General features: G+C 41.9%; 1 protein-coding gene across 1 annotated transcript in view; it reads right to left on the bottom strand.

The window, feature by feature from the left end:
• Nucleotides 1-20454, bottom strand: part of metrn (meteorin, glial cell differentiation regulator) — a 51196-nt gene extending 30742 nt beyond the window's left edge. The window contains exons 1-2 of the mRNA XM_041206544.1: nucleotides 20117-20454; nucleotides 17678-18135 (exon numbers count right to left, since the gene is read on the bottom strand). Of these exons, the coding sequence (XP_041062478.1) occupies nucleotides 17678-18135; nucleotides 20117-20217 (559 nt within the window). The 5' untranslated portion in view covers nucleotides 20218-20454. The remainder of the gene's footprint in view (nucleotides 1-17677; nucleotides 18136-20116) is intronic.
• Nucleotides 20455-27232: the final 6778 nt, after the last annotated feature.

Genomic DNA, 27232 nt, shown 5'->3' with positions numbered 1-27232 from the left:
GCAGTGTTAACAAGAGGAGAACGCAAGAATCCAAAACAGTTCCTGTAATGTCAAATATTTTATTGAACTAACCTTTACGATCTCTAGTTATAGAAGGGTTTCAATAAACCAAGATGTTAATTCAGCACTGAGGAGAAGCTCGCCTTATATTCCAGTAATACCTTGGCCTGAAATGACCTCAGTCCCATTTATGTCAATATTTGCACTGGTTTCTAGGCTAATCTTGCTGATGGGAAATTAAGCACAAATGCAAGCTCATTTGCCTACACCAGAATGTAAAAGCCAGTGTAAAACAAATGCAAGAGTTGCATTATTAAGTTAATAACACAAGTGTAAAAAGGTGTTCGCTGTCTTTGGCCACGTGCCTCAAATGTTTACCTCTGCTAATCCTCCAGCAGTGCTATACAGAACAGAGGCATACCCAACGGGAAGCTGGAATACATTCCAGCGATGTATTCATTCCGAACACGTGAAGGGGATGGCTTAAAACATTTGGGTACATTGCGATGGATTGCACTTTGGTGAAGCATAGTGGAGGTCTGCAGCGCAAGATACATTTAAAAACTCTTAATGAAGATTGCTATCAAAATCCACAATTCTTAGCTCTGCAGCTAAATCTCGGCTTAAATTTATATAAAGAAACTGTGATGGAGAGTAGGGCTCCCGTGTAAAATCAGTCTTTGGAACTTAGTGAAAATTTTCTTGGGGCTTAAAAACGCGCAACGTAGCTCTCTCACTGTTGTTGCAGCAAACGTTAAGAAATTGCAAGCATTCCGATTTAATGCTGCTCTTTGCACTACACCAAAACCAACCTTTGTACTTTTTGACTGTTAACTTTTCAGAAGAGCTAGTCTCACACCACTAGTTGGCTATAGTTTTATTATTATTGATTTGAGCCAATATGTTGAACTATATTGTTCCTAGTAACCATGCTGTTGCCTTTTCCCTAATATGAATATTAGTACTGATCATACACCAGTAAGCAGAACTCCAATGTGAGAATGTATGGATGCCAGCTAAGCATTGACTGTTCTCCGAAAAGATTCTGATATTGAGGACAATATTTCTGGTACACTTTATTCCACTATATAAGTGAAAAATGAGACATGCATGAAGAAATGAAATCATGTGTTTAAATGTTGTCCTCCATGCCACTTTTTTGATACCTTGAATACGCTCAAGTCAGCAAACCTCGCCCACTACTTGGATTACTATCACCTCTCGGGACAACCTGGTACTTTTAGCCAGACAAGTTAGCTAAAAGAAACATTTGTGCTGAATTTCAACAATTCCAAAATCACTTATCTCCTGACCAATCTACACACTCCATGTGTTGTTAATTGTTGCAGTGTTCCACATACTCTGCATGTGACATGGGTCACATGTTAAAGGATGGTTTCCAGCTGTACTGAAACTCAACTCCGCCAAGTAACACAATACACAGGTGGTTTAAATTTAACTCTTTTGTCCTGTGCTTCAATAACACTTCTTTCAAAGTGTGCACCTCAGCCTTATAAATCCAGTGTAGGATTGTTTTTACAAAGACCTACAGTGAGTGCCCTTTCCTCTCTGAATACAACACACTTAACCAACATGAAAGATACAAAGAACAGTTTGTTAATCTTAAGGGTTTTTGTGAATGTTAATAAATGAACTTTGCTTAAAAAAAGTTAGAGATCATGCTCTTCCAAAATTATGTCTGAATAAAAGATTACGGATCAACTGTTCCAAAAATTCTGGTTTCACTCATCTCCTAAACACGACATGGCTTAAGTTAAAACGAGTGTTGGCTGTGTTTGACTTTTTTTTTCCTCCAATGTCTTAAAACCAGACTGCACCATATGGACTGCAAAAGGTCTATTCTTGTGATAACAATAGTGGCAAAACGAAAACTTATATCCAAAAAGGGGTTTGCTTCCCTTCTTAAAGAAAATGACATCTGTAAATCTGCATAACAGATTGTTCAGAAACAAACAACAAATTGTTTTTTTTTTGCAGCCCTATTATTTATGCCAATTTACTGAAAACGACACAAATGTCCTTAGAAATTGTTATTTCTCCTTTTCACATTTAACAAGAATTTGCAACATGAATAGCATTAATGCAGCTCAGCTGTTTGGTTTTTTTTGAACAAGAGGAATTTGACTGGGGGAGCACATGCTCAGTATTGTTAAAGATAAATGAACCATGCACTAAAGGTTAACCTTTTCCCCCACTACTTGAGTGAAATGGAGACTTTTTTTTCCATACAAAAAAAACTGAGGTGAAAAAAGAACCTATTGAAGAGCTGGGCTGAAGGATTCGGAGTTTTGCATATGAAAACACAAAAAGAACCTTTCACTATTTGATAAATGCGGAGATTGGTTATACAACTTAAATATAGAGGATATAGCAGTGGTGCATCATTTGAGTTTATTTTCACAATTCAGATAGGACTATAAATATATGAATTATGAAGCTTTTATTACTGGAATCAACTCAATCCATTCCATAGATATCAGCAGTCCAAAGCAGCAAGAGCTAACATTTCTGTAAATTATTTTGTTACATCTTATTAGGAGATATAGCAATAATTTCCACGGATCTTGGTCTGGGAACCTGTGCTTCTGATCAGGAATAGCTAATAACTACAGGCAGAATGGGGAGTTGAGGCCACAATCAGATCACCCATGATCTTACTGAATGGCGGAGCAAGCTCAAGGGGCTGATTGGCCTACTCCTAATTTTATTTTCATATGGGTGGGTGTGTTCCTTTCACATATATAATGGTCATTTTTATTGGTGAGAGACACGAATATGAAAGTGAAATAAATGCTTCATTAACTTTGTTTATCCATAAATATAACCCAGTTAGCAACTTGATGAAATGCATCATGTCAAGTGTGACTTACATGTCAGAGCTTTCTTTTCAAGTGCAGGCAGAAAAACAAAAGATTTGTCAAACAATTTTTAAAAAAATACATACACAGACCTTTTAGACCTTGAACATATGCTGTTAAAACATCATATATTCAAACTGGGGTCCTCGGTCTATGAGGAGATCCTGGACTTCCATCCAATTCCTACCCACCTATCATCAGATGATTAAATTTGTTCATAGTTGTTGACTAACCAGCATATCATTTATATTGCTCTTTGAAAATTGAGCAAAAAACCCCCCCAATATTTTCTGTAACGTTAACACCATTTTTCTCTGGGGAGTTGACATTGGGCAGAATTTTATGGCCCCTCCCATCGGCGGGATTTTCTGGTCCCGCTGAAATCAGTAGATTTTCGAACGGCTTGGCGCATTTTACAGTTTCGTCCCCACCGTCACTCATTGTCTTTTTCCCCATGTGTGTCAATAGCTATAGGGGATTCCCAAATATGAGAAAGATTAAAAAACACCATGTTAATGCAAAGATTTCTCAGGTACTGCCTATGAATATACCAAAAAGTGACATATCATTGCAAAACCCTCATTAGAAAAGACTACAAATCTGTCTGGTATCAATGACAGTACACTATGTTTTCTTTTATTAAATTGTGACTCGTGAAAATTAGTTAAAATAATTGAGTTTATGCATTAAAGACATTAAAATAACTACTGTAGTTTTAGGATTGTTGGTCATGCTTTCTCGTAGCTATTCCTTGTTTTTTTCCACGAAGTATAACTCATTGAACATGCTCTCTTCTGCTGTAATAAAACAGTCAGATGATAATATGCTTCATGATGCATGAAGCCAGCCTTCTAGTTTTACCACAAAATGATTTGGGGAAAAAAACGAGCTGAAGTATGATAATGAAGGGAGTTATATTGCCTCTGACGACAGGTCTCTTTTGTTGAGTTAATTGACCGAATTTGACCTGAAAATGTGAACCGATGTGTAACACTTAGTCAAGTCAAATAAATTCATCCTTAATCCAGACAAATATCCAATTGGAGCATAGCATTTACTCATTATGTAGAAGACTGAAATCAAATCAGAAATGTTTGACAAACAGTTACAGATAGATCTCTATTCAAATGTCGTTCAGGTGCAGTGGATTATCACACTGTCCTTTAACTTCTGGATCCTGGTTTAATGTTAGTTCAAATCAATAGAATAAAAAAATCTCCTTTCTTTGCTGCCTGGATAGCAGAATTACACAAAATGCGGCATTTACAGGAAGTATGCAGGATGCAACATTACATTTATCTGTGTGCATTCTATTTTATGCATATACATGTATGTGTGTGGTCATAGTCATACCAACACAGAAGGAAGCCATTCAGCCCAGCAAGTCCACTAGTTGTGTTTTACCCTCTTCCTTCTCGCCCACATCATTATTCTTTAAAGTTTCTGTGCTGGTTAAGCGAAAGCTGTCAGTGCTGGGAAAGAGCAATTTTTAAAATATTTTCTACTCAGCCTTAACATTAAAACACAAGACTGACTAGAATAAAGCTCTCCCTATTCTTCCTTAAGAAGGAATCCTAAATATCAGAAAAGAATGGCTACAGCGTCAATGTGACATTTGTTTCCAAATACCAGCCAAGCAACTGCAACCACAAATTTTATTTATATAGTGCCTTTTTCCCCCAAGGTGCTTCACAGGAGAGTTATGGAACAAAATCTGTTATCGATATACATAAGGAGATATTAGCCCAGGTGACCAAAGAGGTAGGATTTAAGAAGACCCTTAAAAGAGGAAAGAGAGGCAGAGAAACATAGGGCAGAATTTTACATTCCCATGCTGGCAGCTTTGCAGGCAGGCAGGCGGAGCAGGTGGAGTGGGGTGGGGAGGATCCATGAAATTTCTCGTAGGTCTTCCCATCACCTTTGTCCCAATTGAGGCCCTCAAGTGGCCAATTAATGGCCATTTCTCAGCCAACCTCAATTTTCAGGGAGGCGGGAGGAGTTTGGGGCGGAAAATGATTGTTCAAAAGCCTCAAAAGTGACCCGGCTCGGCGCAGGGAGGGGGCCCTCCACCAATGGCCTCCTTTCAACATAAGCCACACCCCTTCCCCCTTCCTCACAAGGTGGTGGATGCTCCTCACCAGTAGCATCCCCCCCTCCCCACCACCACAGCCTCTTCACCAAAACCCTGAGTACCCCTCTGCCCAGTCCCCTGGGCCTCACCTCCCCTGGCCTTACCCTGGACTCAATGATTTAGACTCCGGGGAATGCTTGCAGTCCCAGTCCTGTCCGCTGCAGCTTCTGGCACTGCTGGGACTAGAGCACCACCGGGCAATCTGGTTGGTCGGCAGATCTGCGGCAGGACTTCCGGGTGAGGGCACAATTCCCATCTCCAGCCAATTAATGCCCCTTTGGGCATTAAATCATGGCAGTGCAGCCAGCATCAGCAGCAATGCATTCTCCACTGAGAACTGAGACCCCCTGCTACCCAAGGAATCCTGGCCATAGGGCAGAAATTCTAGAGCTTAGGGCCTATAAAAGCGAAGGCACGGCCACCAATGATCAAATGCTCAAGAGGGCAGAATTGGCAGAGTGCGGAGGTCTTAGGAGGGTTATGGGGCTGAAGGAGATTAGAGACTGAGAGGGGTGAGGCCACAGAGGGATATAAAAACAAGGCCTGAGAATTACAAAATAAAAATAGATTGCTCTACTGGGAAACAATGTAGATCAGTGAGCCCAAATGGGTGTGGGTGAGCAGGACTAGATGCAAGTTAGAACGTGGGCAGCAGAGTTTTCAATGGGATCGGGTTTGTAGCAGGTAGAATAGTTGGTCAACAGTATGTTTGAATAATCAAGTCCAGAGGTGACAAAGGCATGAATGAGGCTTTCAGTAGCTGATGAGCAGAGTCAGGTAATGTTAGAGGTGGAAATAGTGCCTTTGTGATAGTGCAGGTGTGTGGTAGGAAACTCATCTCGGGATCAAGTATAACACCAAGTTTGCAGTCTGGTTCTGCCTCGAATAGTTTCCAATGAAAGGAATGGAGTCGGTGGCAAGGAAATGGTGGTTGTTATGGGAACTAAAGATGGCAGCTTCTGTCTTTCCAATATTTAACTGGAGGAAATTTCTTCTCATCTAATACCAGATGTCGAATATGCAGTCAATCTGGAGACAGTGGCGGGATCAAGAAAGATGGAGATGCACATCGTCAGCATACATGTGAAATCTAACATTGTGCTTTGGGACGATGTTGCCAATGGGGTAGCTTGTGGTTGAGAAAAAGGAAGGGAAGGGGTCAAGTACAGATCCTTGCAGGGGACACCAGAGTTAATGGTGCAGCTGTGAGAAGTGATTGTTTGCTATGGCAATGGCAAGAAGAATGAAACCCAGCAAGTGCAGTCCCACCCAGTGGAGAGGCACTGGGGCAGAACTTTGTGCTCAACTGCGTCAAAGAGTTCAGACTGGGATAGCTTACCTCTGTCACCATCAACTAGGATGCCATTTGTGTCTTTGGCGGAGCTGAAACCTGATTGGAGGGATTCAAACAAGAAGTTCCAAGAAAGAAGGGCAGGATTTGGGAGGTAACAACACATTCAAGGGCTAGGCAAGAAAGGGAGATTAGAGATGGGATGGCAGTTTGAAAGGACAGGGGGACGAGGTTGTCCAAGGAATTTTGGGCGGCCTAGACGGGGAATTGGTTGGGGGGCCGGGTGGGGGGGGGGTGTTGTTGTTGTAGGAGAGTGGTGATGGCATACTTAAAGGAGTGGAGTAACCTCTGGGTGAAAGAACAAATTCTTGGTAGTTTTTATGTTCTGGCCTCATGTCCATTCAGAAATGGATTTACAGTGATCAAACTTAGAATTATAAAAACAAAAAAACTGCGGATGCTGGAAATCCAAAACAAAAACAGAATTACCTGGAAAAACTCAGCAGGTCTGGCAGCATCGGCGGAGAAGAAAAGAGTTGACGTTTCGAGTCCTCATGACCCTTCGACAGAACTGTCGAAGGGTCATGAGGACTCGAAACGTCAACTCTTTTCTTCTCCGCCGATGCTGCCAGACCTGCTGAGTTTTTCCAGGTAAACTTAGAATTATGTCTGTCTTAAGCATTAAGGATGGCATCTGACATGCAGTTTGAGCCTTGATCTCAGGCGATTGGAAGATGCTTTGACCCCCTGCAACACCCAATCTCTGGCTTGTTCTTTCTGATCAGAAACATTGCTATAATCCTTCTTCAATTTACTTAACATTTTCTACTCAGTGTTAAATATCTAGAGAAACGATTGTTCAAAATCACTGTCCATCAATGTCTTCTTAAAAGTTCTAAGTATTCCTGTACACTTTTATAGTTTTGATATGGTTAACTTCATTTCCAATAGGCTACATTTGCATTCTATTGTCATGTGAATGCACTTTGCTATTTATTTTCATCAGGTTGAATGAATAATTTATATCATAAAAACAAATGCACACAATGTACAATTTAACTTACTTTTAAAAGAAAGTTTACTCTCCTAAATACCTGACAACAGCATTTGCAAACAATATATTAATGATACAATCATCCAGTTGTTACACCACAGAAGTAGGCCATTTGGCCCATCATGTCTGTGCTGGCCCTCTAAAGGAACAATTCACCTAGCACTACTCCCCTTTTCCCTGCAGTCTTGCAAATCTTTTTTCCGAGAACAATCCAATTCCCTTTTGAAACTGCCTCCACCACACGCATGCAGCACATTTCAGATCCTAACCACTCGCTGCGAGAAAAAGCTTTTCCTCATGTCGCCATTGCTTCTTCTGTCAGTTACCTTAAATCGGTGCCTTCTGGTTCTCAATCCTTCCACTACTACTGTCTGGACCGCTTATGATTTTGAATCCCTCTATTGAATCTCCTCTCAACCTTTTCTTCAAGGAAAAGAGTCCCAGCTTCTCCAATCTTTCTATGTAATTGAAGCTCCTCATCCCTGGGACCATTCTTGTAAATCTTTCCTGCACTCTCTCCAATGCCTTCACATCATTCCTAAGGTGTGGTCCTAAAGCATGGTGCCCAAAGCTGGGGGCAATGCTCCAGTTACGGCCGAATCAGTGTTGTATACAGGTTAGACATAACATCCTTGCTTTTGTGCTCCATCCCTTATTGACAAAGCCCAGGATGCCGTATGCTATAGTAACTGCTCTTCCGACCAGCCCTGCCACCTTCAATGACTTATGCACATTTACACCCAGGTCCATCTGCACCTGCACCCCTTTTAGAATTGTGCCCTTTGTTTTATACTTTCTCTCAGTGTTCTCCCACCAAAATGAATCACTTCACACTTCTCCGCATTAAATTTCATTGCCACCTGTCCACCCATTCCACCAGCCTGTCCATGTTCTTTTGAAGCTCTCTACGCCATCCTCATGATTCACAACACATCCAAGCTTCAAATCACTCAAATTTTGAAATTGTTTTCTGCACACCAAGGTCCAGGTCATTAATACATATCAGGAAGAGCAGGGATCCAAATATTGGTCCCTGGGGAGCTGCACTGTAAACCTTCCTGCAGTCTGAAAAAGTTTACCTCGTTTCCTCTCACTCAGCCAATTTCATATCCTTGTTGCTTCTGCCCCCTTTATTCCATGAGCTCTAACCTTGTTCATAAATCTGTTGTATGGCACTTTATCATATGCCTTTTGGAAGTCCATTATTCTCATCAACTCTCTGCTATCAACAAAAAACTCAAGCAAATTAGTTAGTTAAACAGGATTTTCCTTCAACAAATCCATGCTGACTTTCCTTAATTAACCCTCATTTGCCCAAGTGACTATTATTGCTTCAAAAAGCTTGCCCACTACCAAAACTAAGCTGACTGGCTTGCAGTTATTGGGCTTATCTTTACTCCCTTTTTTGATCAAGGGTGTAAAATATGCATTTGTCCAGTCTTCTGGCACCACACCTGAGTATAAGAAAGACTGAAAAATTATGGCCAGTACCTCTGCAATTTCCACTCTCACTGCCCTCAGTATCCTTGGATGCATCTCATCCGGTCCTGGTGCCTTAGCAACTTTAAGTACAGTCAGCCTATTCAATACCTCCTCACCGTCAATTTTAAACCAGCCAAGTGTCTGAACTACTTCCTCTTTCTCTATGACCTGGGCAACATCTTCTTCCTTGAAAAAGGCAGATGCAAAGTATCATTTAACACCACAACCAAGCCCCCTGCCTCCATGCATAAACTCCCTTTTTGGTTCTTCATTGGTCCCACTCCTCCTCTGACCACCCTTTTACTATTTATATATCTTTGGAAGACTTTTGGATTCCCTTATGTTGGCTGCCAGTCTCTTCTCATGCTCGCCCTTTGCTTCTCTTATTTGCTTTTTCAATTTCCCTCTGAACCTTCTATATTGGTCTTGGTTCTCATTGTATTAGCTACCAGATATTCATCACGAGCACACTTTCTGCTTCATATTAAATCTACCTCATTTGTCATCCAGGAAGCGCTGGATTTATTTGCCCTACCTATCCCCTTCCTGGAAATATACCTCTCTTCTTTAAAGGCATCCCATATCTTTGGCTGCTAATCTCTGATTCCAGTTTTTCTGAGCCAGATCCATTCTTACTGCATTAAAGGTGGCTTTGCCCCAGTTAATTATTCTTACTCTGGTTTCTTCTTGTCCTTTTCCATAACCAACCTAAACCTTATGATGCAAAGATCACCATCCCCAAAATGTTCTCCTACTGACACTTGATCCAACTGACCCAACTTACTCCCAAGAACGAGGTCCAACAGAGCCTTGTTTCTTGCTGGACGTGAAACATGTTGTAGAAAATTTTCCTGATCCCATTCTAGGAACTCTTGCCCATCTGTGCCCTTTTACACTACTACTATCCCAGTCTATATCTGAATAATTAAAATCCCCCTCCCATTACAACTGCTCTACAATCCTTGCACCTCTGTAGTTTCCTTGCAAATTTGTTCCTCTACATCTTTCCCGCTCTTTGGTGGCCTATAGACTACACTGAAGAATGAAACTGCACCTTTTTTTGTTCCTTAGCTATAGCCAAATCGACTCTGTCCTTGCCCCTAATAAGACAACCTCTCTCTCGAGCACTGATATGCTCTCCTTAATCAATACTGCCTTCCCTCCGTCTTTCCTATCTTTCCTGAACACCTGGTACGTATGAATACCTACTACCCAGTCCTGCCCTTCTTTAAGTCAGGTGTTTGTTACTGCCACAACATCACATTTCCACAGGCAATCTCTGCCTGTAACTCGCCAGTCTTATTTACCACATTCCACACATTCACATACATGCACAGTAACTCTAACGTGGAACAGGCAGAAGTTTGTGGCTGCAGATGTGAATCCAGGATGACCTGTTGCCTCCCTAGTACCAGGGTCAAGGATGTCACTGGATGGCTGCAGAGCACCTCAATGGGGAAGGGTGAACAGCCAGCAGCCATGGGCCACACTGGTACCAACAACATAACCAGAAAGAGGATGTGGTCCTGCAGTCAGAATTTAGGGAGCTAGGTAAGAAATTAGGAAAGTGGTAATCTCTGGATTGCTCCCGTTACCCTGCGCAAGTGAATATAGAAATAGGATTGAACAGATGAATGCGTGGCTGACAAGATGGTCCGGGGGGAAGATTTATATTCGTGGGACATTGAGATCAGTTCTAGGAGGGATGGGATCTGCACAGGCTGGATGGGTTGCACCTAACTAGAGCTGGGACCAAAGGTCCTACTAGGGCAATTTGCCACTGCTATTGGGGAGGGTTTAAACTTAACTTGCCAGGTGGTACTGCAAGAGAGAGATACCAACATGAAAAGAATTTTGGGAAAGGCAGATAGCACTAAAGTAGAAAATAGAAAATATTATGTGAGTTCAGTAAGAGTGAGAGTAATAAAGCCTAAATTAGGTTTATAATGCATGTATGTGAATGATTTACAGCTTGCTTCGAAAGTCTATTAGCATCTTAATAAACCAAAAGTACTTGGCAGTAGCTGAACTTCAAAACGAATGGAGGAGCACATGTCAAACCACAATCCTAGTCCAGGAAAAGTCAGATCAGTTTTCTATTAATGGTTTGTCCCTCGCTAAGGCCTTGGCTTCCTCAATGGTAGTTACTGAATCAAAGCAAAACTTGTCTCTTAACAAGTCAAAATGGTATAACTTGATATGCAGTTTAAGCAATCTATTATATTTTTATACCAGGCAGTACCAAATTACTCAAGTAACGATGTCAGTTGAAAGATTAAATACAGTATTTTCCATACCCGATTCAATCTTATTTAATTCCATCTACTTCCAAAACATGATTTCAGAAATTAAGGATTTTATTTTTGGGAGGTCGGAAGGCTCACTGGCCTTGTGCTCTTTGGCTTTATGCTGGTAACTTTTCAATACATCAGAAAAAAACAAACCTAAATTTGGCCAATATCCTGCAGTGTAACCAACTAAGTTAACTCCAGGGCTCTGGAGAGAAGATTAAATTAAGCCTGAAGAATGAGTTTCAGGCACACAACAATCATTTAGGTTAGTCCCTTTTTGTGTGTCCCAGATTGAAGTGGATGTCAAGTGATATCAGGAAATCTAGGTAAAATGTTAATTTGTTTAATTGAATACATTCTAAAGTCTATAGAACTGTCCCAGGCTTCCAAAATCTCTTGGTGGATCCCAGATATCAGAATCAAAGTATAAGGATCATTTCATACTCAGGTTCTTCTGTAATGGAAATAGCTTGGCCTTTTTGAGCACAAAAAGGCCTTGCCTAGTGTTTTTCCATCAGAACTTTTTCCCAAGTATTGCACTATTATCTTATGTGACTGCTTTATTAGACTTTGGCACCAGTGGCATGCCAGGGTTTTTAGCCTGTTGATGCCAAAATGCAGCAGAAAGCTGCCAGTGTGGGCTAATGTTTGGCAAAAGAGAGCTTCTAAGAGGTGGTCTCATATTGTTTTCATTTTATAAACTGCCTAGTAAGCTTAATTTAAACAAAAATTTACTTAGATAGCCTGTCTCACTGCAATTGACTTCTTACCAACTGAACAGAGCTGCTGGAACAAATCAGTGAAATCTGCTTAAAGTTGGAGTCCAGCAATGTCTGATAGGCTTTACCACTGCAGCTGATTGAGCAACATAACTGTAGGTGTTAGATCACATCTGGAGTACTGTGGGCAGTTCTGAGCATACATCTTAAGAAGGGTATATTGGTGTTGGACAGGAGAGTGCAGATTGATTTACTAGAATGATACCGGGACTCTCAAGAATTAAGCTACAAGGAGGGGTTACACAAACTAGGGTTGAATTCCCTGGAACTTAGAAGGTTAAGGAGTGATTTAATTGAAGCATTCAAGATATTAAGGAGAATGTATAGTGTAGATACGGTATTTTGCTGGTTCGGGAGTCTAGGATGAGAGGGCACAGTGTAAGAATTGGAGCCAGATTATTCAGGAATGAAATTAGGAAACACTTCTACACACAAATGATAGTAGAAGTTTGGGACTCTTGTCAACAAATTCCGATTGATACCAGATAAAGTGTTAATTTTAAAACTGAGATTGGCAGGTTTTTGTTAGCCAAAGATATTAAGGAATATGGAGCAAAGATGGGTATATGAAGTTAAGTTGCAGATGAGCCCTAATCTCACTAAATGGCAGATCAGGCTTAAGAAGCAAAAGGACCTTCTGTTCCATGTTCCCCATTCATCTCCCAAATGCAGTTGGGTTCCGAACATACAATCGCAGGATTAAAGAAATGCTGTTAAACAAGAAGCAAATGATGCTCCTGAATGTAATGGATTAAAATGAGACATATGCGCTCACATTAAGTTTTTATTCCATTGAAATTAGTTCTAGTTCTGAAAGCTTTCCCAACCATTTTCTGCAAGTATTTTAAGCCTGAAGTGCTTGGCTGCTGTAGGTAGAATGGGACAACGGGAAGGTCAAGGATAGAGAATGTGCCCAAGTTAGAATTTCCCAGTTGGTTTATAAAGAATTAATAATAATTGATTTCAACATGTTGCTATTTAGTAGCAAAGAAGGTTGATAAAAGCTTAAAATTGATCCTCTGTACATGCTGCGAGTAGAGTACCCTGTTTGGGTAACCAGGAGAATGGAGTTTTCAATTTTCAGAATTTTACTTGTGCAATGTTAGCAGTTTGAAGAATCAGAAGTGTAAACTGATTTTTCAAGTTCTTTGACTATTACTATTCTTTGTAGTTCTAATATGCTGGGAGATCATCAAGATGTTAACATCGCTACATAAATAAAACTTCTTTTGCAAAATTGTCAGATTCAGCATTGTATCATGCATTGAATTAGTAATAGTAATGAATGATTTCCTTAGTGCATTATGTATAATAAATTCATAAATACAATTAGAAAGGAGGAGTTTGCAATTTTGAAATAAATCTTTACCTATAATGGAATGAAAGGGAACAGAATAAATCCTTTCTGTATATTCTGCTGGCACTGCAGAAAAATCATTTCACATTTATTTTTAAAATTTCTCAACTGATCTTGCTGTGCCTTTAAAAAGGATAATTCAGTTTTGTTAATACTGTTCATTTTAAATACAATTATAGTGTCACACAGAAGTAAAGTTGATCTCACATTTCTGGTGTTGCTTCAAGTTTCTCAAACAAATTTGAGTTGCTGTTACATAGAAAGGAAATGCCTGTGGGCTATTTTGCACTTTAAACTACGTTGAGAAAGGTTTTGCTGTGGCATGTTCCATAAATCTTATTTCTACCTACGTCCTCCAAAACAAACTAAAAAATCCCAAAACGTATGGGTTGCACATAAAACTAAACAAAACAACACGATGAAATATTTTTGCAATCACCATGACAACTGTACTAATCCTTAATCTTTCATGCATCTGAATAAAAGGCAAAGTTTTGTCTTGGGTCCAACACACTGGGCTTTTGTCTGTTCCACCAGAAGGGTGCTATTGGGGTTACAAAGACAAGAGCATTCTTGACCCTCATAATGCACTTGTTCTTAGGAAAGTTCTGTCTATGTGTCATGGGAAGGGAAACTGGGGTGGGATTAAAGCTTTGGAACTACCCATTTTCAAGTTGATGTGCAGACACACCTGGCTGGACCATGCATGTTCCAGTGAATGAACTGCGCAAGACTTTCACTGCATTTCTGAATTGTACATAACACAAAGTGGAAAATGGAAGAATTGCTGACTGTGCAAAAACCTCAGACCACACAGCCACTAGTGTTTCAAGTCTCAGTCAGTACAGAAAATCATTACACCCAAAATTGGATCAAAAGTCCCACACTTGAAAACTAAAAGTATCTTTCAGTGCTGTCACGTATAACCACAGTTCAAAACCTAAGTCGCAAAACTGTAAAACCTTCACTTCAAACATTCTCCTTTTATCTTCTGCAATAACTGGTGGAAGTAGACTAATTTCTGAAGAGCTCCTAATGATGACTGTTTGGCAACCAGTTCCAGAAATCACTGACCAAATGAGGTTTGAAGTTTATTTTCCTAATAACGAAGCCTCAAACTAATAAGAAAAATGAAGGATTACCAACATTATCTTGGCATCATCAATTGTGTATACACAAGAACTTTGTAAAGTTCTCAAGCAGCAGGTAATGAAAATCTTTAGTTTTCAATCAAAAGTTGTGAACAGGATGCCCTGGATCTGGATTGTGGTTTAGAAGGACTTGGAACGACTCAAGAGCAAAACTTTAGAACATTGTAGTAGTGAAAGCCTTATTAAAGTCTCAGTTTTAAAATGCTCTGCTGAGGTCATTTGTGGTCTGTTCCTACAAAGAACAAATAGTTAGAATTTAAACTGCTGATATTTCCTCAGAGACTGACAAGATCATAACCCAGAGATGCACTGGTACTCCTCTAACATTTGACCCTAATCAATTTTAATTCTATATGAAAATGTAGCTTCAGAAAATCAGATTAAGCCAATTGGAAGTTTTGCTCTTTTGGATTTTAGCTTGCAAAGTCTCTCACAGGAAAAGAGAACCAGATGAATTTCCCTTTTCCACCTGGAAAAAATTGTTTTCTTTATTATTTTTTCTCTTGCCTTTGTAATACTTTGCCCTTATCCTTAGTAGTACCTGCTGTTAGGGAAGGAACATTTCTATTTACTTTTTTAAAAGATCTGGTGAAATTTCATAACCACTCCCTTTTGGATGCTGGTAGGCATATTGAACATTGTTTTTACTTGAGATGGTTTGCGTCACAAAATGTATTTTTATTCTTTCATGAGATATGGGCCTCACTGACAAGGCCAGCATTTGTTGCCCATCCCTAACTACCCTTGAGAGCACTTAACAGTCATCCACATTGCTGTCAGTCTGGATTTACACATAGACCAGACTGAGTAAGGATGGCAGGTTTCCTTCTCTGAAGGACATTAGTGAACCATGTGGGTTTTTATGATATTTGATGATGGTCACCATTACTGGGCCTGGACATTCACCGAGACGAGTTGACTTGGGAGCACTTTAGAAATGGCAGGCGGGTCCCGATACTAGTTTTCCCCAACCCCATTTCAGTCTGTCTGATTTTTGGGAGTGCCTCTAAAGGGTGTGGCCTGATTCCTGTCAAAAGCCTGCAACCAGCACACCCATCCTGGCTGGCTCCATTGCAGAGATAGGCATCTCTACTCCACTGTAATTTTTGTGGAGTCAGGCAGGGTTTTTAAAGAATCATAGTTCATGGCCCATCATGGAGATATGAACCCTAATCTGCATGAGGGGACCTTTCAAAAGGTAAGTTCAAAAGGTCCTCCTCATGACCCCTATGTCAAGTTCCACACCCCATCCACCCCCAAAGTCCCCTCATGTCCCCTATGCCAAACTCTGCCTTACACCAAACCCCTATGGACCCTCAGGTCCCCTACGCCAAGCTATGGCACTTCCATGCCCATTCATTCTAGAAAGTGGACAGTAGCTCAATGAACCCTGTAATAGCGTGTGTAAAATAAAACTTCGAGAAAAATAACTGATTGAAAAAAAACGTCTGCACTACAACCTAATACAAACATCAATTATTCAGGCCCTTTAAGTCTCAAAAACCTGGAAACACAAACCCTTGAAACCACTTAACTTGTGTAAACAAACATTGTGCAATTGACAGCAGAGATCAGAGATCTGAGCTGTCAATCAAACAATGTTTCCTCCGGGAAGCAGGTGCTCTAGTATTCTATTAGCTGCCTGGACTCTTATCAATGTAATGAAAGTGTACAGTGGGTAAATGGGCATGTAAGTGCAATAGCTTGGCATAGGGGACACAAGGGACCATATGGGGCTGGTGGAAAGGCAGCGCTTGGCCTAAAGTACATAGGAGAACATGGGGTGGATAAAGGGGCATGGGGGCATGAGATGGCATAGATGGGCATGCAGAGTGTTTGGGAGGTGAAGGGGTGGAGGACCTTTGTGCTTTTATTTCAACTGGAACAAATTCCCACAGCACTGAGGGAGGCCTTTTAAACAGCACCCCCTCCACACCCAGCAGCCCCTGTGGCTGCCTTCACACTCCTTCCTGGGTCTGCTAGCTCAACTCTGGCCCTCAGCAATGAAGATCCCACCTTTGCAGGAAGTTTCTCCTGAGGCAAGCTGGGTATTTTCCTGACTGCCCCTACCTGCCTTGAGGATGAAAATGCAGGCCTAGCCTTCAATTCAATTGAATTTAAAGCCTACCATGGCAGCTGGTGAAATTTGAACCCATGTCCTGGCACGAGCCTGGATCTCTGGATTTTTAGTCCAGTGACACCACTATCTCCCCGAGATGAACAGAACAGTAATTAACATAGCAACTTTCTTACTTCCAACCATTGAGCTCTTGACAACAAAACCAACTTGGTTATTTTAATTCTCCTAGGTTGTTTCCATTACAACCAGGACCATATTTGAAAAGTGCTTAACTAGCTGTAAATTGTCTTGGGATGTCCTGAGGTCATGAAAGGTGCTTTCTAAATAAAAGTATTTCTGATCCTCATTATGTTAAAACTTATTGAAGTCAGATAGGTACCTCAAAATGAAAATGAATTGAACTGCTACAACTACTTTTCAAGGGATAATGCAGATATTTTTCCTTTCCCTATCTTTTCTACAAGTATTATCTCTTAGCGGCAAAGCCATGTGATGAAACTTCCAGAAATACATTTATTCACAGTTGGCAAACCCCAGGCACATTGCAAAGATATGAACATACAAATTAGGAGTAGGAGGCCATTCGACCCTTCACATATGCTCTGCCATTCCACAAGATCATGGCTGATCTGACTGTGGCCTCAACTCTACATTTCGCCTACACCCGATAACCTTTGGCTCCCTTGTTAGTCAAGAATCTGTCTACCTGTCTTTAAAAAAATTAATTGATCCTGTCTCCACCACTCTCTGGGGAAGAGAGTTCCACAGACCCACAACCCTCTGAGGGGAAAAAAATTCTCATCTGTCTTAAATGGAGGACCCCTTATTTTTAACCTGTGTCCCCTAGTTCTAATCTCTCCCACAGGAGGAAACATCCTTTCAGCATCCACCCTGTCAAGTCCCCTCAGGATCTTACATGTTTCAATAAGATCCCCTCTCATACTGCTAAACTCCAATGGATACCGACCCAACCTTTCCCCATAAGGTAAACCACCACCCCCCCCCCCCCCCCCCGCCCCCCGCCTCCAACATCCCATCCCAGGTATTAGTCGAGAGACCCTTCTCTGATCTGCTTCTGAGGCAGTTGTAACGTAGCAGCACTGGCACAACCTGTAACGGGAGGGGGGTGGGGGGGTGGTGGTGGTCAATCCAATATCTATACTTCAAAGTGTGGCTGCTTACTTTCAATTTGCTGAGGGAGCAGCAGTCCCGAGCTCCAGTCCCCGCGGAGCTCATACTTAAAGGCAGCAATGCGGCGGCTGATGTCCCTGTGCAGTGTTGACTGGATAAAGAGCGCCACCTTCTCGCCGGCCAAGCGGCTGAAACAATGCACTTTGGGCTCGACTCCCTCCTCCTCCTCCACCACTTCTTCCTCCTGCTGGTGTTGGTCCCGGACCAGCAGCTGCAGCTCCCCGTCCCTCTCCAGGTAGATCTGCGCCCCCCGGAAGCTCTCTGACGGTTTGATACACGCCGTGATGCGGCCCCCGGAGCTCCCCCGGCTGGATGGGACGGCTGGCCCCGAGGGGAGCCGGGGAGAGAGGCTGAGGCGCAGCGCTCCCACCGGGTACAGCCACTCCACATCCCCTTCAGCACAGTGTAGGAAGATCTGCTCCACGCTGCCGGGTTCCTGGGATAAACCACTGCAAGGGAACACAAGTGCGTTAAACACACAAAATAAAAGCCCCTGCACACATCACATCGAGTCACCTTTTAGCAGTGAGTAATAGCGCTGTGTGGGTAATGCTCCCCGCTGGACAGCTATGGGGCATATTGGACCATCAGGAGATCAATTATAATAATACAATACACTTCATTGAATGATACAGCGCAGATAGAGGCCTTTAGGCCCATCGTGCCTGTACTAGAAACTACCCCAAAATCTTCTTTCCCTCATAGCCCGTTTTTTTCTCTCAAATGTAGAGTATATCCAATTCACTTTTATTATTAACTCTGCATGTACCAGCCTTTCAGGTACTGTATTCCACATAATCACCAACTCGTGCATATATATATATATATATATTCAGCATCTCTCCCCCTCTATTGCCAATTATCTAAAATCTGTGCTATTTAGTTATCTACAGCCCCCTCTGCCCCCTCTCCCCAAGCCAGTGGAAACTGTCAAAATCCTTGATAGTGGCGAACTCATCGATTATATCTCCCCTTAACCTTCTCTGCATTAAAGTGGATCTTCCTCCAAGTTATCGAAACTTCTATTCCTCATGAGTTTAAACGCATCTGACCAAATATGGATTGAAACGCTTCATTTTAGCGAATGAGGCAGAGGCAAATGCGAAAATTCCGCAAATCCACCTGCTTTGGGCTGTTCAGAATGAATAAAACGCAAAAGCTAATTTTAAAAAGATGGTCACATACCTATTGAGGACAATAAATGGGACACGAGATATGTTCCATAGTCTGTGTGAATTATGTGAACTTTAAATCTTTAGATACATTTATTAAATTAATAAATCTGTTAATAGACACTGGCTATAAAACAGCTTTCTCATCTCTGTACATCTTATAGCCAACAAACTCACGGGCAACATCCATTATACTAGTTCAGTGGAATAATTAACAACAAAGTGATGATTAAATTGGCCTCCCCACCCCCATGGGTTTTAATCTCCACCACCAGCACCCCCAAACCCCATAGCCATCCCAGAGAACCCAATGTACAAATTACTACCACCACCCCACCCCCCACCCCCCTTCACCCCTATCGCCATTCCCCTCATGAAAAAGTTACTTTCTCACAAAACAAGCATGTATAAAGCGGATAAAGTGCGGACTGCGTCCCACGCTCTGGAGATGCGACAGATTGCAATGGGATTCCGTCACTGTCAAGCGCATCGCTGCACTTCAGGGAAAGACAATTGTAACAATAAAAGTGCGCGCCAAATATAACAAAGGGCTCGCATTTTAATAAAATGCTGAATGCAAAGTCACACTTATGGAAACACAACATGCAAACAGAAAGTAGAGACCTGAAGGCGAAAACAGAGCCTGACGGGGCTACAATTGCCCAGCGGTAAGAGTTGAAAAGAGTTTAACGCGGACGAAGAGCAAGTGTTCAGACACGGAGAGGTGAGAATGTCAGGCAGTCAGATCTAATAGAATCGTTTAATTGGAGCGAAGATGTCTTTCGCAACAAATATCATCAGTGCAAGAAACCCAGATGTGACTTTGTTCCTGATATAATACTATTCCTAGGATTCATCAGGTTAGTCTTAACGGGCAATATCTTACCAGATAAATACATGTTAAGGTCTGGTATGTAGGGACGGCAGGGTGCACAGTTGTTTTTTTCGAAGACAACTGACTTAGGACAGTCTAGAGTGAGTCGAATGCAAATCCTTTTGTCGCCAGGTAAACTCCCAAAAATTGCAAATGTAGGACTTTTAAATCATTTATACTATCGAAAAAAAAAGTTTCCGTGAGCTTTCAGGGGGAATTATTCCACAGCAGCGGGAGCGTAAGGCAGCGGTGGGCAGGAGGCGCTATTAGCAGGGAACTTGAATGTAACTTTGCTCCGTTTCTGACTATTAGCGAAACATCACAATAAAGTCGAGGGTTTTAACTGACGCATGTGCTAGTAACTTAAACAAGGTAGCCTCATACCTTCCTTTCCAATTGCACTGATCTACCGAGTAATTAGAATACGCCGTTTTCAGCAGGAAGAGCAGGAAAGTCCAAAGTGCAAATGGAGTCAGCAAAAGCATCTTCAAAGCCCACAGACGTAATCCTGATTTAATCAAGTGGAGGTCCCATTAAAACTGACATCCACGGAGAGACGTGGGACAAACGCGGGCATACTGGTTACTCCGGAGGGCAGGTCTGCTACTTTCTGCCCGCCTCGACCCCTTTACCACTGTCCTTTCATTGCTCAGAGTGACATACTGACAGAGCAAAGAGCGCCTCCTCTTCACATTTGTTGCATAGTCCGGACCTTTCTGACCAATCAGACCAGCAAGTGCGGCATTTTCACTTCAGCGAAAGCCAATCACCGGGAGAAGCTCGTATTGCCGGAGGCACACCCCTAAACATGACGTCCAGCAGCAACAACTACACACACAACACACACACACACACACTTTAAAAGGGCAACGATAAGGCATAATTCGACATTTCAGTCTGGTTCTTTACATTGTCTCCTCCCCATTTTAAAATAGCAGCGATAATATTTTCCTGGATTTGGAAATCCGAAACATTCGGTATGGGATGTTATGTGACCAAGTGTACAATGACGAACCAAAGTTGATTCATATATTTCCAAAATATCAGTTTCTGAGGGAGACTCCCTGGACCCCAAATGTTTCCATCAGAAAAGGAGCTCTCAGACGATTGTCATTCTATCTGCATATTTACCCGCTAAACATTAACAAGAATGCATCAAGTGCAGTTTTTGCTTGGTGCAATGGCGGATAAATCTCTAGGGGAAAAAAGATGATGTGATTGCCAATCTGTCAACAGAATGTCACCCCCAGCCACTGAAAGATTTTATTCCCCCCAAAAAATACTTTATTCATAAAATTTACAAAAGTACATTACAAAACATTTCGACTCGAAAATTACAAAAAGTGCCATAAAATTCAACATGTCTCCAGACAGAATGTTCCACTTCGGGCTCCCTCAATACAATTATAATACTCTTAACATACATAATATACATTCAGTCTGTGGGCTAAAAGTTTCAAATTTAAAATGAGACAAAATGCAATAAAACTGACCTTGTCTCCCTACAGCATGTTTCACTCTGTTCCGCCCTGGAACACCCTGCCTAACGGCACTGCGGGTGTACCTACACTACATGGGCTGCAGTGGTTCAAGAAGGCAGCTCACCATCACCTTCACAATTAGGGATGGGCAATAAATGCTGGCCTGGCCTGCGACGCCCACATCCCGTAAATGAATTTTTAAAGCTCTGGGCTGCCGCATTACAATTGGCATACACTTAATATTGTCAATATACATTCCATGTCAGGCATACAGTCTGCGGGCAAAATGTTTCAAATTGACGATTACAGAAAGCGCAATAACATTCAAATCGTCTCCTTACGGCATATTCCACTCTGAGGCGTCTCAATACAATTGTGATATTCTTAATATTACCAAGATAATTCCATGTCAGGCATACAACTTGAGGGATAAAAACAAAAAAACTGCGGATGCTGGAAATCCAAAACAAAAACAGAATTACCTGGAAAAACTCAGCAGGTCTGGCAGCATCGGCGGAGAAGAGTTGACGTTTCGAGTCCTCAAGACCCTTCAACAGAACTAGGAACTTGAAGGTTTCAACACAGCTTCTAGCCCGTCGGTGTACTATGGCTGAAAGGCCTTCCCCCATTTTGCCTCTGTAGCGGCTGCCCCGCGCTTTAGTTGGTCCCTCAATGCCTAGCCCAGAACCTTCATGTGCCAGTCTGCAACACTCGGTGGAGGGCACAGGGAGATACCATGGCATTCTGGCGCATGAAGCGATTTTAAACGCTTAGGTCCAAAAGCTCTTCTACATGCAGCACCCCCGCCCCAAGTAAATTAGACACCTCATTTTAACAGTACAGTAGCTGCACATTATGATCCTGTGTGACTGACCCGTTTCTAAGTGTAGCAGTGGGAATTTAACATGGCACTTTTACAAGCAGTAGTTCCACATTTTCAAATTAGATTCCCCACCCCCGGGTTACCGGGGTTCTTTATAGTTCAGCAGGTCTGGCAGCATCGGCGGAGAAGAAAAGAGTTGACGTTTCGAGTCCTCATGACCCTTCGACAGTTCTGTCGAAGGGTCATGAGGACTCGAAACGTCAACTCTTTTCTTCTCCGCCGATGCTGCCAGACCTGCTGAGTTTTTCCAGGTAATTCTGTTTTTGTTTTGGATTTCCAGCATCCGCAGTTTTTTTGTTTTTAGTTCTTTATAGTTTGTGTTTATGCAAGACTTTCTTTCACATTGAAGTTTTTGAGAAATCAGTTTTGTGCCTATTTGCACTAATTCAGAAATCACAGATACCGAAAGATCACCAGCAAGTCCCATATTCAAACGCATGACACGCTTTCATTCTATTTTGGAATATGATTCACATGGTAAAATACGGAATGTTTTAATTCAGTACAAAAGAATCGTTGAATTGATGATTGAAATTATGCAGAACAATATCATAATCTCGCCAGTGAGAAAAACTTAGATGTAAGTTTCTCTTTTATATATTCCGACTTTAATCTTAAAAGTGATTTGTAAATCTAGCTGTAGAGTTAGTGTCTATCACAGATGTTCTTAACCAGCCCAACATGGAAATGAGAGATAATTAAACTCCCACATTAAACTAAGATGCCCAATTGAATCTTAACCCTCCTTGAAGTGCTTCGGTTTAACTAGTACTGATTTAAACTGATTATTAAAGCTATTTCTGCAATAGTAACTATCTCGCCCCACATTCTACAACATCCAGTCAGTTCTGAATCCGCATTGCAATTTCCCACCTTCTCTTCAAATAAAGATGGAACGACCTTTCTATCGACATGTAGAACAAAACTAAGATTGCGTCAGGTTGTACAATAATTCCACCTTGGTTAGTGTTGTTGGATAAATTGGGAATTCTCTTTTTTTTGCTTGGCCTTTTAAAGTTACATTCGTTTTCTTCAAGGACATCTAGAGACTGTCATGCCCATCAACTAATCTCGACAGTGTTATTATAAATTTATGTATACATTATGGTTTGAAAGGAAACGCTTTTGAAAGGACTATAGATTTTTTATTCACTAAATAGTCGTATCGCCCGCCAAAATTTCAAATAAAGAGCAGCAACCCGTTGACAATGGTGGGGAGACAGACGGGCGGAGTTCTATGCAAATTGCTGGCTGTGCTTGAGGACAGAAGATGACCAGAGGCACGCCTGACATCCTAGGCAGTGCATTGTAACCCCAGCAACCCCCTCTGCGATTGTTCCACTTCAATCTATTGAGACTAGCGGATTCTGCCGTCATTTCTAGTCCACTGGCTACAGGCAAAGAACTGAAATGTCCTGGGTAAACCCGCTGCTCCAGGCATCCTACCTCCACGAGGTTCACTTACCACAGCTTTTCACACAACACGCATACATATATATTTGCCTAATGAATCTCACTTTTTGCCCACTCTTTAAGCGATGATTAGAATATGATAGGTATTTTAACCAATCTGCTCTTTAGACTGGCTGTGGCGTAACGCTCCTAACAGCGCCAAGGGACATTACAAGACGACTCCTGTAGACTGGGAGAAAAACAATGGGTGTTTTACGTCAGATTTGCGGTACCTGTTTACACTGTTTACAGATAGAGGGGTTCTGGCCGTTGGCTGTGTTTCTCGTTTTCCGCGTTCACTGCATGAAAGGCTTTTTATTTGCATTCTGGACCCCATCCGTATTAATAGGTGCACAAGACAGATCAGCACTAAAGATGCACATTCTCTGGCTAAACATAAGCTGATGATGTTTGGCGACTAAAATGTGGCTTATTCTGCGTGGCGGGGACGATTGGGTTGAATTCTTGTCGTCAGGGTACCAAGGGAGGTGGTCGATGTTAGTTAGACTCAGAGAACTGACCCGAGAAAATTGATGTTTATCGGGAGGGGGTGTGGAGGAGGGGGGGAGGGGCGTCTCAGCTACCGCCTACAGCTTTAGTCAGGCGCCAGAAGGCGAGCCCTGACCATTCTTCACGTATCCCGCCAAAATAAGCGCTATTCGGAGAATTGAATAGTCAACACATTATGATTGGTTCAGCCTTTGTCTGAAACCATATCGGGCATTTTAGTTTTAAAAATTCTTTATGGAAACATTTCCGGATATAAGGAGGGGCATTATTTACCTGATTGGAATTACAGTGATTCAGCAATGTTTGGGTTTCTTTATCCAGTCCCTGTCCCCGACGCGTGGTTTGGGATACAGATGCCACGTTGGGTTCCTGCACCAACCCATTGCTTTGTACTTATGCTGAAAGTACAGAAAGTGAATCAAGGCAAACGCATCGAAATGAAGCTCTTGCCCTGTTGCGAACACCCGTCCCTGTCATCCTCATTCACAGGGTCACAAACTAAATGGATGATCATTTCTAGCTCTTCGTTTGACACATAACGTGGGAAGTAAATACACTGCACAGTCAGATAAAGTCAACATAAATTAAAACAGCTTCTCAGCAAGCTAGACTGTTAAATGACCTTTGTAGTTTGAGCACCCTAGACCCACTGATGTGTATCCTGGTCATCCTGTGGGAGGTGAAACTGGTTTGAATGAGGATCAAGACAAAAGTGCCACTGAGGCAGAGGAATCCTGTTCGAGTCCGATTCCCAAACTGGGTAAAAGCGAAAGGGTTTGAGATCCCCTCTGGGAGGCCACCTCATAATTGGTCTGGGTTCACAAGGAATGCAGTGTAACTCCAGTGCAGTGTAAGGCTGCAATTTAAAAGTGCCCAGGCAGTTTGATGGGCCTCATAGGGGCTTATTAAACTCGCCTTTGAATGTTTGCATTGTTAGTAGATAGCAGATGTTTCGGCCCTTCCATTAACATTAAAAATCTAACCATCCAGTGATTGGTTACCAGGGTTAATGAGGGAGGGAAGGATGATAGTGCAAGTACTAGCTCTAACTGGAAATGGGGCCATGGACTGGATCTGACAAATGCTCTTGTTTAAGAGAAAGGGGATAAGCCAGTGACATACCAGCCAAATAACATTAACTTTCAAACTTCTCCAATTCTTTATTTGGAATGGCATTAGTGACAGCAGATAACCAAGGGTAGTCAGTGTGCATTTGTGAAGGACAAGCCCCGGTTGCCTTATTTATTGGGATTTTTTTTGAAGAAACCACAGCATGTACAGAGAAAATGATCGTGATAAACATACATGTGACAAAAATGAAGCTTGTCCATAGTATATCTTAAACTTTTTTTTCTGTCATGGATATGCAAAGTTAAAACCAGATTCGCTCAAAGAAAATAATTTGTTTTAATGTCAGAGTTTTCAAATGTAGACATTACTTTGCCATGCGCCAAGCCACTCAATGAAGTGCAAGCTTGTTGTGCGTTATATGGACGTATATGTTTCACTTTTTAATTTTAAGAGTCACAAAGTTACGAAATAAGTGCAGCTGAGGAACTTAGCACATACCTAAGAGCTTGGTGAATGGGGGAGTTCAGTTTTCTATCTTTCTCACCCTGTAGGAATTGGTTCTTACTCTACTGCAGGGAAAGGAGCTAGCTGTTTGGTGAGTATCTGGTAAGTGCTTAAGGTCTGTTCCAGTCCTAAGGTTTAAAATAGTATACAAACTGGTGGTAAAGTTAATACAATATATACACAAAACAACATATATAAGTGAATAATATAGTTAAGTAACTAATTAAAGCACATTAAGGATGACGGGATGGGTGATGTGTCATGGCTGCAGCATGTGGGAGCTCCTGGATAACACTGTGATCCAGGGCAAACACGTCTGCAGTAAGTGTTTGCGGCCTGAGGAACTTCAGCTCAGAGTCATTGAGCTGGAGGTTGAGCTGCAGACTCTGCGACACATCAGGGAGGGAGAAAGTTACCTGGATGCTTTATAGCAGGAGGCAGTCACACCAGTTGGGATAGGGTCTTCTGATTTGGTCAGTGACCAGGGATAGGCGGGTGTGACTGTGAGTGAGGCAGGTAAGGGGATCCAGAGGGCAGGAATGCAGGAGTGAGTGTCTCTGCAATTGTCTAACAGGTTTGAGATTCTCTCAGCTTGTTTGGATCAGAGTGGGGGCTGTAGGGGGTGAGCAAACTGACCATGGCAACGTGGTACAGGAAGCCTTTCAAGTGTGGGGAGCAAAAAGGAATGTAGTGGTAGTAGAGGACAGTATAGTGAGGGGGATTGACACTGTTCTCTGCAGCAAATAGCGAGAGTCCAGACAGCTTTGTTGCCTGCCCGGTGCCAGGGATTGGGACATATGCTCAGGGCTGGAGAGGAACTTGCAGCGAAGTGGGGGGGAGGATCCAATTGTCATGGCCCATGTGGGTACCAATGACATAAGTAAAACTAGGAAAGAGGTTCTCTAGAAAGAGTATGAGGAACTAGGCACTAAATTAAAAAGCAGAACCTCAAAGGTTATAATCTCTGGATTATTACCTGAGCCGCATGCAAATTGGCATAGGGTACATAAAATTAGAGAGATAAATACATGGCAAAAAGACTGGTGTGAGAGAAGGGGGTTCTGGTTCGTGGAGCACTGGCACCAGTACTGGGGTAAGTGGGATCTCTACCATTAAGACAGTCTACACCCAAACCGTGCTGGGACCAGTATTCTTGTGAACCGCATAACTAGGGAAGTAGAGAGGGTTTAAAACTAAATAGTAGGGGTAAGGGATCAAATGTGGGCAGATGTGGTGTATCAAAGAGTAGAGACAATGGAAAAGAGGAAGGTATTAATATGGAAAATGATAAACAGAACAGGACTGTGGACAGAGAGTGCAAGTCTAAGAGTAAATCAACAGATAAGGCTAAAGGTTACAAAAATAAAAAAAGGACAAAATTTAAGGCTCTGTATCTAAATGCATGTGGCATTCAAAACAAAATAGATGAACTGATAGTGCAAATAGAGATTAATAAGTACAATTTAATAGCCATTACAGAGACATGGCTGCAGGATAGCATAGATTGGGGCCTGAACATTGAAAGATATGTGACTTTTAGGAAGGATAGGAAGTTAGGAAAGGCAGAGGCATGGTTCTGTTAATTAAAGGTGACATTAA

The sequence above is a fragment of the Carcharodon carcharias genome, chromosome 15 (genome assembly GCF_017639515.1).
Source record: "Carcharodon carcharias isolate sCarCar2 chromosome 15, sCarCar2.pri, whole genome shotgun sequence".
Taxonomy (NCBI): domain Eukaryota; kingdom Metazoa; phylum Chordata; class Chondrichthyes; order Lamniformes; family Lamnidae; genus Carcharodon; species Carcharodon carcharias.
This window is presented reverse-complemented; position numbering and strand designations above follow the sequence as displayed.